The following is a 16,111-nucleotide window of genomic DNA, read 5'->3' as shown; positions in this document are numbered from 1 at the left end:
AAATACACATTAATACACATGTGACAGTTTTTAGCATTTCATAGTTTACCTGGTGGCTTGTATCGTAGGGCTGACGTGGATGAAAGACAAAGGGAGAACGTGTCACTGTAGTCCATTAAAATTGTACATATAATTTTCTTAACCCTTACACACTGTTCATACTCAGACTCATAATTATTCTCTACATCAATTCACATTCAGAAATGACCCATCAGTCATTAATAAATGTTTGATTAATCCTTAGTGAAGCTGTCAGAGAGCAAACAGAGTGTGTTCTATTTATTTATGGAAAACAAATTCACAAACACTATTTTATGGACCAGAAGAACATTTTATGTAATATGAAGTATATAGCATTAAAATTGTGTACATTTGCATATATAAACATGTGTATCAGCTGCACAAAAATAAAACAATTATGCATTTTATTTCAATTTTTGTAAACTGTGGGTAAGCTCTCAAATGTAAAAATGGGTAAGGGTTAAGTAAGTGCTATCATTAGCTCTCATAAATAGGAAAAATGTCCATGTGATTATCTGAGTTTGCAAAATATTTAGCTATGAACATAACACATCAAATTCAGGCTACCAGCAGTGTTTTGGATTTAATAACTTAAATGCTGTACTTTGGGTTTTTTTTTTTAGTTCAACATGGATCTGGTGTAATTGTAATAGTGTGATGTCGTTCTTACATATCCACATCGTCGTAGTCATCATCTGAATCTGTGTCCTGGTCCCTGGGAGAGAGAGAGAGAGAGAGAGAGAGAGAGAGAGAGAGAGAGAGAGAGAGAGAGAGAGAGAGAGAGAGAGAGAGAGAGAGAGAGAGAGAGAAAGAGAGAAGTTATGTATTCATTCAGTTGTCGATATTTAATGTGACTCCATGTCTGTGTTTAATTGTGTGATCCAGTTACCTCATTGGACTCATGTTAATGCTGGGCGATCCCACTGAAGGCCTTAACTGTAGAAAGCACATGAAATTGCCAGTTTTTTATAAAAGCTTACAGTCTACGAGTACAAACTTAATAAGTGCATGAAATAAGGAAGTAAAAAAAGGAGAAACCACAAAAGACAGAACCAAATAGTCACAAATTCCCATCTACACTCCTCTATTTGTTGCAGTAAATTAATATTCCATGATAAATATTACAGTAAATATAGACTATGTGCTGAGAATTACAACAAGGACGCCTGCACACAAAGATCCCTCTCTGATGAGTCCTGTAGTTCTTGTTGACATTAACAGGACTCATCAGAGGCGAATTTTGGTGGAGGTATCTGTTTATTTTATTGTGTGCTTGTTTAAATATCAGCAATGTTGACTTTTAATTAGGTTGTGATGTCACCAATGTGAAATTAGAATACTGTGTATGAGTGATCTAGATAGGCTGGGAACATCACAAGCTGTGTCCTGTAGATACCCTCTGTACTGTATGTATCCAGGCAATATGCAATATATATGGGTCAATGACATTTTCTTGTGTCATGTGGTTTAGTCAAATTTAAATGTATGAATAACTTGCACACATTCATTTTTTGTGGACCCAGCAACAAATGTCTGTTTTTAATCCACTCTGAGAGAATATGTTATAGGATTATGGCAAAAATGTCTAAGTGGTGTAACCATAAAAACGTTGTACCAAATAATTAAACTTGCTTAAAAAATCAACTATAACTTTTTTATATTAAATAAAGGTAATGGAATACAATTAGGCAAATCAGGCATAATGCATGACAAGTAGAGTCTCTCCAATATTGTACAGTAACAAAGTACAAATACTTCATTACTTCCCACATCTGTTCTTATGTGGTTACACCATCTGACATTTTCAGGAGCATTCAGTCTTACTTTTGGTAAAAAATGGTGCAAATGTCATTTCAAATGACATAAAACCAACACAAATACAATATGTTAATTTTAACAAACCTGATGCTGCTTTTAAAACAATTTTTTAAAGATATTTTTAAATTGCTCATCTTGCCAACACTTATTTGACATTAAACATGTCATAAGCTTACCGTGGTGTCCGGGGATTGTTTCTTCGTAGGCCTCTGAGTATAGATCTGTTCCACTGAGCAACAGTAAAATATTTCAATCATTATTCACAATTATTATTCTCCAGAGAAACTCTAATCAGTATGCAGTAGGCAGTATTGATTTGTATTCTTTTAACAGCATCATAATCATCCAATAAATGAAGAGTGACAGGACTGAAGCAGATGTGCTCAGATAGTAGAACAAGTGACTTGATGAGTTTATTCGCACACTTTCAGTAATGTACATGACTTGAGAAGGTGAAGTGCTGAATAGTTTGTGCCCCATATGTGATCATGATCTTTAATCTACATGAATGAATGAATGAAATAAATAAATATCATCTCTATCAATATGGACCTAAATATAAACACATTTGGTATTATGAGTATTCATGTTGCTATAAACAGACTAAGATTCTTTTACTGTTTATACTGTATTCATATACTATATATTATACAAAATCTGTCATTTTTGTGAGCTATATACAAAACTAAATGTACATATTTGATTAAATGCAATAAATGAATCACTAAACTGTTCTGTTAAAAAAAGAAATAGTCACTGGCAAGAAATATTTGAAAAAAATTTGACGAAAAAATATATTTATGATATTTATGATATAAAACCATAAATAGGGTATGTTTTCTTACAGCTTATGTCAGAGTTGGTCCTCTCTGCTCGGTTGTGTTTGTTGATAGACTGGATCCTCCTTAAAGATCCAGGCACTACCACCTTAAATCAACAAGAAAACAAATGATTAATACTATCTAACTAGAAATAGACATCCATGGCCATACATTTAAGACTTAATTTCAAATGTAAAGTCAAATTAAAGCCCCTAAAAGCATTAAGGAAAAAAGTAGTAATGGATTTAAATAAGATAATAGATAATATCTTTTTTTCCCCTTCATCTACAATGAAGATGTTCTGCTTCCTGCTTGGCTGAATCATGATGACTTTGATCAGGCTCTTCCTGTGTCATCAACAGAGAGCTTCACCTCAGTTAACCAAAAATAAAGTGTTACTAAGAATCAAGTTCAAACCTCCATCTCTTCATCGTCTGTCACCAGGCTGCTCTTCAGTTTCTCAGGGTGTCTGAACTTCTCCAGCAGGTCCAGGGTCAGGTCCTGGTTCAGGGACTGCTGGGTCAGAAACATGTGCTGCAGGGAGGAGCAGGGTGGAGAAAAGATGGAGGGAGTAAAAGAATAAGACAGAGATAATCAGTACAGGTGACCAGAGACAGCAAATACATTATTTTATTAGATTCTTTTCTGACAATCATCTTCATACTGATGCACTACTGACTTTCTTTTAAAAATGTTGTATTTATTTCAAAAAATGTAGGTACTTTCTATTTTTACTATTTTAAAATTATTACTATTTTTATGGTTCTTTTTCTTCCTTTATTTTTCTTTATGTTTTAGGTCCTTTTAATGTGAGGCATACAACTTGGTGTATGTACTTCCCTTTATTTTAAAGCACTTTTAGCTGCATTTCTTGTATCAAAGTATAAAGTATAAAGTTATTATGATTATGTTTCATTATTATTAAGTGAGATGTTGAAGACTGTAAACAGCAGGGTGGTTGTCAAAACTACCTCCAGTTCAGGTAAAGACAAAGCTTACGGGAGGCCAAGACTGATGAAAAACAGTTTAATACAGTCAGTAGATTTTACAGTAATTCAGGAAGACTGAACTATGGTCAACTGTTGCTTTGAGTTTTATAAGTGATAATATCTCTTGTAACCCTTACATACTGTTTGGGTCAAATTTGACCTGTTTTGACATTTGACAGCTGTAAAAACAGTTCTGCTACATTTTCAGGGTCATTGAAATACATTTAGGTCTGTAACTACACAAAAACCTACTGGAGTCTACCATAATGCGTCCCTCCACTACAGCCACTCAGTATAGGTAACTCTACATGTGCAGTGGATTTTGTCCCTCATATCTTACAGTGTCGTTACTTCTGAGGAGGTGTCAGTGCCTGTATAGAGACTAAAGGTTTCTACAGCGACCAAGACCTTTACCCACCTTCAAAGGCCATGACACTTATTACATTAAGACAGACTTGTTGCAGAATTGATGATTACACAATATAAACTTGACTTGGAGTGAATGTGAGCAGTACTGACTGAGAGCATCTTGGCTGCGCTTGGTCTCTTCTTCGGGTTCCTCACCAACATGGCCTTTACAAAGTTATAAAACATGGAGGACCTGCACACAGGAGAAAAATTGGCAGCTTTTTATAACAAGAAACTTAATAAACAAAGATACATAATACTAGATTAGGAAATTCGTCAACATCAGTGCAAATTATTTACATTTTTTGAACAGTAGCCTGTACTGTAATATTATTAAGCCTTACATACTGTTTTTTATTTTAGAAAAGTTCTTAGCCAGACACTTACTTATCCTAATGTGACCCAGAATATACAAAAATTAGAATTACTTCACCTTTCTAAAAATGTTTCTGTGCAGCTGATACATATTTTGTTGAGTTGTTGACTCATATTTATTCAAAAAAACCTAAAGAGTGCAATCAAGGATTTATCACCAGTTTATTAATGACTGATGAGGTGTTCATGAATGATGTATGGTTGTAAAATTATGTATAGAGGCTAATTATGAGTTTATACTGTGAAATGCCTGAATATGAGCAATAAGTTGCGGTGCTTTTATAAGCAGCTTTAACTTTATATGACCTGTAGAGCTTGTTTTGCTTCTCTACTTCTCAGATTTCAACATTTCATATTTGTAAACGCACACTAAGGCTTAAAATATACAACGCCTGATTGCAACAACTTCATTGATACTGTAGGAACCATTTGCTTCTGTGATTAAATGATTAAAAACAAAGTATATGATAATTAAGAATGTGGTAAGTTTTTATGTACCATTTTGACTTGTCCTTCAGTTTAGGAGGCTGGTAGCCACTCTTGGACATGAGAAACAGGACCCTGCAGGAAAAAACATGTTTAATGAGAATCTGCATGCACATGAAATGTCATACGTACATTTGCACAAGTCTGATCTGCTTTGTGGTTCACTCAGAAAAGTGACATGGAGATATGGGTGCAGACCCTGAGACACACGACTTCAAAGACGAGACTTCATACTTGACCAAAAAAACACTTAAAACGACCTTGACACCAATGATAACCAATGACTTGCATTAAAGTAGGACTTGTCCTTTTCCTTAAAATGGGTCATCATCACCATCAAGTTGTATCTATGGCATGTACACGGCTGATTTCTGATAACAATTCTGACGAAAGCAATGCTCTATATTTTAAGGATGTGAAAACTACTGTCAGAGGACTTTGTGAAATTGTGCTCAGGAGTTGCTGTTAACTGCATGGTGATGTAATAGTCACAGCTGGAAATCTTCATTTAGTTATCACTAGGCAACAGCTGCATGAAGTGTGAACTAACATTTATGTACTGCATAAGTATGAAGAACAAAACTAATTCTTGATAAGCAAATATGGTCATGGTATAAACTGCATAATACAACCCAACCCATGTGTTAAAATAAAGCTGATAATCACAGTGTGGCAGATTATTCTGTACTCATATTTATGTATTTGTGTGTACGTGCAGAGGTGTGTAAATGCTCAGACATGTGAGGTTGTGTGTTTCAATGTGTATGTACCGCAGCGGGTGGACATCAAACATTGGAGGTTGCAGTTCTGCCAGCTCTATAGCCGTGATGCCCACAGACCAGATATCACACAGTTCATTGTATCCGCCTTTAATTTCCACTGCTGCCACCTCTGGTGCCATCCTGAGGAAAGGAAGGGAACAGCAGCAACAAAAGGTGAGTTTAACATCACAGATGAGCAGAGATAAGAGTTTCAGTTGTTTCTCACAACTATTATTTTTTCAGTGATATTCATTTAAAATGTATAAACTGAGCTTTTGAGGCTTTTATGTGTGTTATCAATTGAAAACTATAAATTAAGAGGTCTGATGATGAGTTAGGCTACTGTACAGCATAAAATAGCAAAAATATAAATGTTCTCCCTGCACCTAAATTATCAGCTTCAGGTGTTTACAGGACAACATTTGAAGTTGCAAAGGAAGCTGCAGATTGATCTTGGGTAATGATCTTACCAATATGGCGTCCCAATGAAGGACATCCGCCGGGCCAGAGTGGCTGTGATCTGAGCTGAGATCCCAAAGTCAGCTACACAACAAAAACAGGGGGAGTTCATTTTTTATGTCACTTTAGTTGGTGTGCTGAAAAAGCTGCTGTATGTTCACACACAGTTCTGACTTGAGACCTGGCTCAAGTTATGAAATCATAAATCATGTAACAATATAAAATGTTTGTATTTTGTGTTTTTTTAACCCTTACAGTACATACTGTTCAGACCCAATTTTTACATTTGAGAGCTATGTAAAACACTAAATACACATTTCTTTTAGTTAGATTTTTCCTAATGTGACCCACAATATACAATACAATATTTTGTGTGTGCAGCTAATACACATTTTTATATATGCAAATTGTGATTGTGAATGTCTTTGAATCAAACAGAATGACTAATCAAACATTTATTAATGACTGAATTTATGAATATGAATTTGTGTAGAAACTAATTATGAGTCAGAATATGAACAGTGTAAGGGTTAATATTATTTTAGATTTAATGCACACTCTAAGCCACATATGAAGCCATAAAAAAACTTTCATCATTTCTAAAAATCATTGTTTTCATTAAATTATCCAAACAGATCATTTAGTATTTCTTCTTCTTCTTGATTAAAATGGAAGCCAGAATGCTGCATTATCAGAAGCAAAATTAACAGCTTTCTCACAATTTTGCTCATGAATAAAACTGAATATTAAGTGTGATTCACATTACCACAAAAATTCCCAACCGGTTTGGAAACAGGCCATTCACTCTGTCAATAACATATTAATCAGCCTTGTTTTAACCAGGCAGCCAAGATGTGTTAATTGAACTGACAGTCTTGACTGAGGTGAGTGACTAATCTCAACAGAAAGTGCAAACATCCACCCACCGAGCTTGACCTCTCCCTGGTCATTGAGGAGGATGTTGGCGCCCTGCAGGAGAAAGAGGATGTGAGAAACACAACCATAGAAACATGTTCTTATATCCAGACTCCCACTCAGAGAACTTTAACTAAACCCACACTCGATGGAAATTTTAAAGTCTAATTAAAATGTATTACCTTAAAACTAATTATCTGATAATTACCTTCAATAAGCATGAATTACTATTATTTTCTAGATTTTAATGACAAGACTGCATTCATTAATAAAATCATTTTTATTTATCATTATAAGATGAGAAATCTGAGAGCTTGGAATTTACTAATTTTCTTCATGATGTTTCTATCGGGGGTAATAAAATGAGATATACAGATGATTTTACTACCAGCCATTGGGAACACATGCTGGACATGTCAATCTCTAACCTTCTACATGGTCTATGTTTAGTCACAGTTTACATCTTACTCTTTGCTGCTGCAAATGACCCAGTTTTTACATCTGCAAGATAACAGAGACAAACATGTAGAATAAAACATCACTGTCTGACGTGTTCACCTTGATGTCTCTGTGGATTTTCTTCTGTGCGTGCAGGTAGTCCAGACCCTGGTCACACACGCACACACACACACACACACACACACACACACACACACACACACACACACACACACACACACAAAAAAAATCATGACCAAAAGAATGTTTTCAAGAGTTTTGTCCCTTCTCCACATCATTATCAACCATTTCAGATGATCGATAATAACTATTCTATTCATTTCCAGTAGGTAATAAATGTGACTTTACCTGTAGCATCTCCCTGCAGATGTAGGCTATCTGTGACTCAGACAGAGGACCAGTCACTGCGGAACAAAATTCACTTGTTATGATTGAGTATTCAAATACTATGGGGCGATTTCCTGGACAGGGATTAAGAATCCATTGATAAACAAATACTAGATTTGTTTCCACAGACTCTTATCTTTAGTTTAGGACTTGTCATAACCTCTGTATGAAAAACTGGATTTATATTTTATGTGGTAATAATTCAGAAGCAGCATTTATAGCCTTCACATGACTGGAAAAAGGGTAATAAAAAATAAAGGTTAATTTTAACAATAAAAAAGTTGTGTTGAGTGTTTCTAGAGGACATATAACATATGAGAACTGAAAACAGTGACATTGTATAACTCAAATTCCAGCCACATATTAGTTTATGTGGCACAAATGTCAACATCGGGGGGATTCAAAGAAAATGTACAGTTTTTAACAACCTGGGTTTGACTTTTTGTAAATGTGGATATGATCAGACAGGTTTCACCAAGGGCCAGTTTAACCAAATGATCCAAACCACTATTTGGATTCAAAAAATGTCCATTTCACTGTTAATTGACCTGTAAAACTGTGTGTGCTAGTGTTATGGTGTGTGTTTCTACAGTAACAGTTGACTACAACAGTGACTAATATTATGTGTTTGGTAATGTTTATGAATTTATAGTGTTCATTTCCTGTTTCTGTAGGAGACAACAAGTGAGGAACTGCTACTAATATTAACGATGTTTAGTCATTTTTCTCATACAGAAGGTTTTGAATGATGTTTTTCTGTCTATGTTTTTGTCTCTTTTACAGTAAGGATCTGAGGGAATCGATTTATAGGTAAAAGAACAAATACATCGAAATTGCATTAGATTAATTAAAACTATATTGTGTAGGTTTTTCAAACATTAACCACACACATACACAGATACTCACCATGATATACATCCTGGAGTGAGCCTCCTCCACAGAACTCCATACAGATCCACAATTTATTGGCTCTGGAGAAAAGTAAAAAGAGTTAATTGCTGCATCTAAGATTAATAAGTGAAAGAGAGAGAGAAAGAAAGAGAAAACACAAGCCTACCGTATGTAGCTGCCATAATACGCCACTATGTTTGGATGTTTGCAGCTCTTCACTATGATGATTTCCTGCTGGATGATAGAAAAATCATCCTCTGTGGGACCAGACAAAGAGAGAGACAGGATACACAGTCATTATCATCACATTACATACAAATAAAGGTATGGTCAGGGAGTATTAAGCACAGGCTACCACAAAAGTTGGTTACACTGGTTTTGGTTTAGCTACTGTCTGAATCTGTTTCTTTTATTTTCTAGACTAAAATAATTGAAACTATCACAGAGTTCAGTGCATGGTTAGCGACAGAAGAAGATCAGATCAGAGAAAAATTCATTTAGAGACTAATTAGAGTCTTCCTTTATTTAACCGCTGTGTTACATTCTCAGTGTAAACCATCCATGAACACGTATAAGAACTCTGCTCAATAAAGAAGGTGTAAATTGAGAGGCCATGTTACATGCATTTAAATATAGCTGAATATGCTAATGCCTGCACTTTGTGGTGTGGTGACATGCCTTTTATGGTATTCTTATGGTATCTATCTTATGGTATGTATCTTATGTTATGCATGTTATGGTATGTATCATATGGTATATCTTATGGTGTGAATCTTATGGTATATAGTATCTTATGGTATATATCTTATGGCATATCTACTTATGGTATGAATATTATGACATATATCTTATGGTATGTATGTTATGGTATATATCTTATGGTATGTATCTTATGGTGTGAATCTTACGGAATATAGCTTATGTTATATATCTTATGGCATCTACGTATGATATGTATCTTATGGCATATAGCTTATATCTTATGGCTCATTTGCAATTATACTTACTATGTTGAACTCTCCATTTAAACAAAGTGAACAAAGTATTTAAGTGAATGGGAAGGTGTGTCCATGACTTAATGTATTTTAATGACTGAACTGTCCCACCCACCAGAAATATTCCCCCCCTTTGCCTGACATATTTGGCACCTTGAGAAACTTTGAGCTGCCTACCAGAATTTAAAATGAAGATCTGTTGTTTGGAACAATGTCTGGCCAACAGGAAGGTCAGAGTGGGTTTTAAAAGGTTAAACCAAAGAGGTGAGTCCCCATTTCTTGCCTGATAGACTTTCACGTGCATATAATTAATCTGCGTGGTCTAAATAAGGAGGTCAGACTGTGACAGTGCTGCTTTCTCATGTGAGCTGATATAGAAGATATATATTAACTTACTACCTCTGTATTGCGGCTTTAATGATAAGCGATAAACTAAACTGTTGGATGTCTAATACAATGCATTGAATTGTATGATTTATGTCGCTCTGCCACTGTGGGAAATGATGACTCTCTTTCTCAGTATGTGTACATCTGTCTCTTCCTCTTAAAATTTACTGCAGTCTAATGTTTTGCCAACAGCTCCCTTAATGGTATCATAATGAGTATGGGAACTAGTAATTGTGTTGCATTTAGAGAGCTCTCTCTTAGTTACAGGGCCAGAAAGTAACAGCACTGTAATTGTCATAATATTTTAGTATCTTACATTATAAAACATTTATTTAAGAAAAATTGTGTACCGTAAGTACTTTTAACACAAAGACATCTACTGTATCTCCAACCTTTTTTGTTTTTACTTTGGTTCCCTTTCTTCCCACTACTTTTCTTTAGCTTTAATATTATTTATCTACTATTTACCTTTTACATACAGACACATATGTAGATGTAGATGAGCAGAGGTGTATAAATAAATTTAAATGTGTACACACGCACGCACACACACACACACACACACACACACGGCCCATTCATATATGTGTATAAGTAGGAATATACTGCTTGTTTTGTTTTGTGTTTTCTTTTTATCTTTTTTCTATTACTATTACTATTACTATTACTATTATTATCTTTAATTCTTCTTTTCCATTTCCTTGGCTCTTAAAATTAAAGGTCCAACTGTACAAAACCTTTGTTTCAAATCAAATAAAAAAGTGCAATAACATGTATGCATACCATCCATTACAGTATAGACATTACATATTGCACACCACTTATTATATGTATATAATGTCACATCACTGTTTTTATGCATTCATTATTTACGTCATTATGTATACATATTATCCATTACTGCACAGACGTTACATATTGTGCACCACATTAGTCATTATTTAACGTCATTATTTGTTGCAGTCTTTCACACATTCACGCTGTTTGTATCTTGTTTCCAGAAATTGTTTCAGACATTATATGTTGTTGGTTCTATTTATATATCATTTTTTCATCTAATTGCTTGTACATAAAAGTTATATCAAAATGTTTAATTATCTTTATTTAGCTTGTTGTCTTCATGCATCTTTGTAAAGGCCTTGAATGTGTGTGAACAACGTCAGTCAATAAAGCTGATTTGAAAAGCTCAATATAGCACATTGACCAGTTTTAATGCTAAACATGTGGTGAGTGTAAATGCAAAGTGCTGTTTTGTTTCCTGATAATATGAAATGAAACCGGAGACATTCAGATATTCTCACCCGGCTCCATCTTGATGACCTTAATGGCTGCCAGCTCTCCATTCTGCTTGTGACGTGCCTGAAAACACAAAAAACACCAACACAGGTTAATGGTTTGTCACTGTATGCTGTTAGTCGTGTGTTTTTTTTTTGTTGCAGTGTTTTCCTGTGTCTCAGCAGGGCATCATTTGCATGTGCGCTGTCCAGATCAGTGGAGTGCAGCAAACAGCCCACAGCACAGCTCTTTGGCCTTAAAGACACAAAAATACATCGACGGTAAAACACACACTTTCAGCACGTATTCATGCGTGCACGCAATGACCTTTAAAAGTGACACCAAAGAGGTGCGTCAATTCTCTTTTCTTGTTTTATTATAAATAGATACTGAGACACTGGTTTCCCTTACACATTAACTACTCTAAATGAGACTAGTTTATTTCCTGATGTAATGGTTGATCTGACAAGAAGCTGGCACACAACAGATTTCCACCCAAACTGTCCCGCAATGCAACGTAGGTACAATTTTTCTCGATTGCTAAGACACATTTCCCCAAAACTCTAAAACACTAAATGTTTTACTGCACACTCATCTTCACAAACTTCAAATTTCCATGTCAAAACCAAACCTCTCCACTCAATCCGTGTAATCTTACATCTAAACCAACCTTTGCTTTCAGACGTCACACAAAAAGCTGTTAGATACCCAAAAAAAGTCAATACATGCCGGTAAGATCCATTCAAAACACTACTGTAAAAACTTGTTACTGCAATGAATAATGGCACTTAAGGTTTTCCCCCCAGAACAACCTCTTTAGATTCAAGATCGCTTTATTGTCATTGTGTAAGAGCTACACACTGAAATTCAGTACACTCCCTAAAAATGGAATCCAAGACGTTCACGTTCACATAATTACCAACATATACTTGTACTGTAAAAAATACAACTAACAAAATATTTCCTATGTATTTACTAATATAAACCAATGAAAGTTTGTACATTAAGAAAGAAATCACATTTATTCTGTATCAGGTCCAAAACAAGTGGTCAGACCCATAATTCCAATTTTCTGCTGATTCAGAGATTTTTCCACCCTGATCTTGGAAAAAAACACAAATACACATTATGGTCATATTTAAAATATTTCTGTATTGAACATTGTGCAAAATGTTGTCAATCAGCAGCTTCTGGGAAAAATAATCTGAAAAAAACTGATGTTAATCAAACTATCATGGTCACAATGAAGCATTGAATATTATGGCTCTGGCTTAAAATAATATGTAAATAAGAATATATCTATTACTGTTAAATATAAACATAGCACAAAAAGTAAGGACATTTGTGTTTGGGTTAGGGTTACTATTTCTTTGTGGTAACAGTGCTCCTTGGCAATAAATCTTATATTGTTGAAAAGCCTGTTTATTTCCCTTTTAAATGGTGCATTTGTGTGGGATGAGCAGCAGAACTGAGTATCTGGGTTGCTCCCATGAAAAAATTGCCAAATCTTCTCTGCCAATGCCGAACGGCTTATTCTGCTATTGACTCTTGTTTGGTGGATTGGATGACTTAAGTCTGAAGAAACAAGACATACTGGCAATTTAACACTTTATTCCTTTAACAAACAGGAGCCTGAGTAGTGTGTGGAAGAACCATACATAGCCACAACAGCCTGGCAACTCCTCCTTATGCTGGTCACCTGACTGGTCACACACTGCTGTGGGATGGCATCCCATTCTTCAACCGCCATTTGTTGCAGTTCAGCCAACGTGGTTGTGTTGTTGACTCTGGCACGAACAGCACGCCCAAGCTGATCCCACAAGTGTTCAATGGGGTTGAGGTCAGGACTGCTGGCAGGCCATTTCATCATCTCCTCTCCCAAATTCTGGAGGTAGTCTTTAATAAACCCCGCTCTGTGGGGGCGAGCGTTGTCATCTTGGAGGATAGAGTTCGGTCTCAGACTGTGGAGGGATTGCCACTGGTCTCGATATCTCTCTGCATTGAGATTGCCTCCAATGATGACAAGCCTTGTTTTTCCAGTGAGGGAGATGCCACCCCACACCATCACACTGCCTCCACCAAAGAAGACAGAGAAGATTTGACTAATTTTTCATGGGCGCAACCCACATACTCAACTCTGCTGCTCATCCCACAAACGCATGTTCCTTACAAAAGGGCTTTCCAACAGTATAAGATTTATGCCCAGAAGCATTGTTACAACAAAGAAAAACTCTACCAAACACAAATGCCCTTACTTTTTGTGCTATGTTTATATTTGAGTAGGCTGTACACAATGTATACGACCTTCTGTAGGCGTAGCTGGTGTACTGTTAATTAATCTAAAATACACACAAAGTTCATCCAACCATCATGGTCACACTGAAGCACTGAATATTATGGCTCTGACTTTTTCAACAGAAAATCAGAGAAACAATTCCTCTCCAAACTGGTGGATAGACAGCTAGTCAGTACAGGAGCACTACAGAAAAAAACAGAACAAAATGTTAACCAGCTAAATAAATTAAGAATAAACTCATCATAAACACTCATCAGCAAGTGGAGAATATAATTCCACACATACACAAACCAACCCAAATCTGGTTCAGACATGACAGAAGTGAAAGCCCACCCACTTCGCTTGGAGGAAATACCCATTCACAATCTGCCAGTCCTGAAATAGAAAACCATCCCCAAACCCAGGAGCACAGAGGTCAGAACTACAACCAGAAGATAAACTGCTACATTATGTGTAAAGTTTTTTAAAGTTACGAAACCAGTTTGTTGTCGCAAAATGTACTGACATGAGCAGGATGCGGAGTGTAAGATGCCTTAAAGATGCTAATTGTACATGAAATACACTTTCCCCAAAATGAAAACACATCTTTCTTTCTGAAGACACGACAGTGGCCACCTCCACTGTCGAGGTGCTACATTCATTTTTGGCGCCCACCTTCTCCTCTGCCCCCTGGCAAGGATGAACTGTAATGGAAGATGCCGCCTTGCAGTTGGAGGTATTTCTTATGTTGGTGGTGGTCTGTGCTCTTTACTCAAAGTCTGCCTTTGTGTTTGACACTGAAATAGCAGAGTGGAAAGTCAGAGTGTTGTGGTCGCTGCAGAGGATGGTCATAAACAAAAACAAGTCTCGCATTTATACTTTATAATACGCCTTTTTTTCCTATTTAACAAACAAATAGTCCTCTCCCACAAACTGATCTTAAAGGATCAGTTCACCAAAATCACTATACACAATTTTCTCACTTTCTCACCTCATGGTATCAAAGCATACAGATCATTTTGTTTTATCTGCCTTCGGTCTCTCAAGACTGTCGCAGCTACTCCAATAATGAGGTGAAGAAAATTTGGTTTGTGGTGCTTTTAAATGTGTTAAAAAATGCACACTTAAAAACTCAAGAGTAATGTGTCTTATCAGAAATAGAGTGATCCTGTTATTCAGTGCAATACACTGACATGACTGAGCAGTTTTCAGTACTTGAACTGGCCCAGACTTGCTTCGATTGGCCTAATTTCCATTAAGCAATTTTTGACCAAAAAGACCCCCAAAATAAACTTTTAGCAAAAATTGGCCGGTTAACACATCAAGAGAGCAGCATGAGCATCTCATTAGAGTTGTGTTTCTGGCCATCGTCCAGTTTTCATTGGCCTAACTCTGATCTGGTCTCCACCGACTGCGGAGAAAAATCTTTAGCTGCTCGATGCTCCATTTTCATAACCAGTTGCTCTTTGCATACACTAAGCTTGTTGGAGCTTGAAACCACCGTCTGCAGTGAGAGTCGACAACCCACAGTCTGTGCCAATTAAACTAACTAGCTATAACATCAGGTGTTCATTTTCTGTAGATTTATTTATTACTACCTCCTATATATATTTATTAGTGCCATTTTTTTAATACTCTCTTTTTAAAAAAATCTATAGTGTCTTTATGTGTCTCATTGTTTGCTGGTTTATGTTTATTGTCTGCTGCTGTTTGTATGTGTATTAGCCACAGGGGACACACCATTTTGTTGCACTGCTGTGCAATGACAATAAAGGCATTGAATTGAATTGAATTGAGTCTTTAGATTATTGAATTCCCTTGACAATATCAAAAAATATCACTTAAAGCAGGTTTTACAATATATTTTGCATACTTTTTAACACACTGACAATGGCGTGCCCTCTTCAGTTCTTCCATTATGCATATTATTAATTTCCAAACAATGATTTCTGTAGTTGTGCTCATAAAAAGCTGTGGACTTCAATAACAGTCTGTGAGACATGTTTTGGGTGAAGTTTAGTCACGCTTATCGTTAGAGGGCAGATTACATGTACCGGTAAAGTACCTCAATGTGAATTGAATGGACAAAAAACATTTCTGATTAAAACTGAGGTGTAAAACAACTCAGTCATACTGTGCTGTACTCACACATGGAGTACAGTGCAGACAAACAAAAGCATTTAGTGGTTGAAAGGTAAGTAAGATCATGAAAGCAACAATGACAATGGAAACACCATTCAATCAAAAGAGACTGTGTGTGTGTATGTGTGTGTGTGTGTGTGTGTGTGTGTGTGTGTGTGTTAGTGGGTGTGTGACATCACAGAGGTCACAAAGAGGAAAGATGTCTTGCTAGTGATCAGTAAACAACCAAACACCAGACTATAGAGGT

At 36.0% G+C, this 16,111-nt stretch overlaps 1 protein-coding gene across 1 annotated transcript in view; it reads right to left on the bottom strand.

Moving 5' to 3' along the window:
- Positions 1–16,111, bottom strand: part of LOC128360712 (mitogen-activated protein kinase kinase kinase kinase 5-like) — a 37,477-nt gene that overhangs the window by 11,827 nt on the left and 9,539 nt on the right. Inside the window, exons 2-17 of the mRNA XM_053321205.1 lie at positions 11,474–11,531; positions 8,957–9,047; positions 8,806–8,870; positions 7,861–7,916; positions 7,612–7,659; positions 7,065–7,107; positions 6,150–6,222; positions 5,689–5,820; positions 4,931–4,993; positions 4,169–4,250; positions 3,078–3,194; positions 2,685–2,766; positions 2,016–2,068; positions 911–957; positions 692–736; positions 50–70 (exon numbers count right to left, since the gene is read on the bottom strand). Of these exons, the coding sequence (XP_053177180.1) occupies positions 50–70; positions 692–736; positions 911–957; positions 2,016–2,068; positions 2,685–2,766; positions 3,078–3,194; positions 4,169–4,250; positions 4,931–4,993; positions 5,689–5,820; positions 6,150–6,222; positions 7,065–7,107; positions 7,612–7,659; positions 7,861–7,916; positions 8,806–8,870; positions 8,957–9,047; positions 11,474–11,531 (1,076 nt within the window). The remainder of the gene's footprint in view (positions 1–49; positions 71–691; positions 737–910; positions 958–2,015; positions 2,069–2,684; positions 2,767–3,077; positions 3,195–4,168; positions 4,251–4,930; positions 4,994–5,688; positions 5,821–6,149; positions 6,223–7,064; positions 7,108–7,611; positions 7,660–7,860; positions 7,917–8,805; positions 8,871–8,956; positions 9,048–11,473; positions 11,532–16,111) is intronic.

The sequence above is a fragment of the Scomber japonicus genome, chromosome 6, assembly GCF_027409825.1.
Source record: "Scomber japonicus isolate fScoJap1 chromosome 6, fScoJap1.pri, whole genome shotgun sequence".
In the NCBI taxonomy this organism is placed as follows: Eukaryota; Metazoa; Chordata; class Actinopteri; order Scombriformes; family Scombridae; genus Scomber; species Scomber japonicus.
Note: the sequence above shows the minus strand (reverse complement) of the source record. Positions and strands in the feature narration are given on the sequence as shown.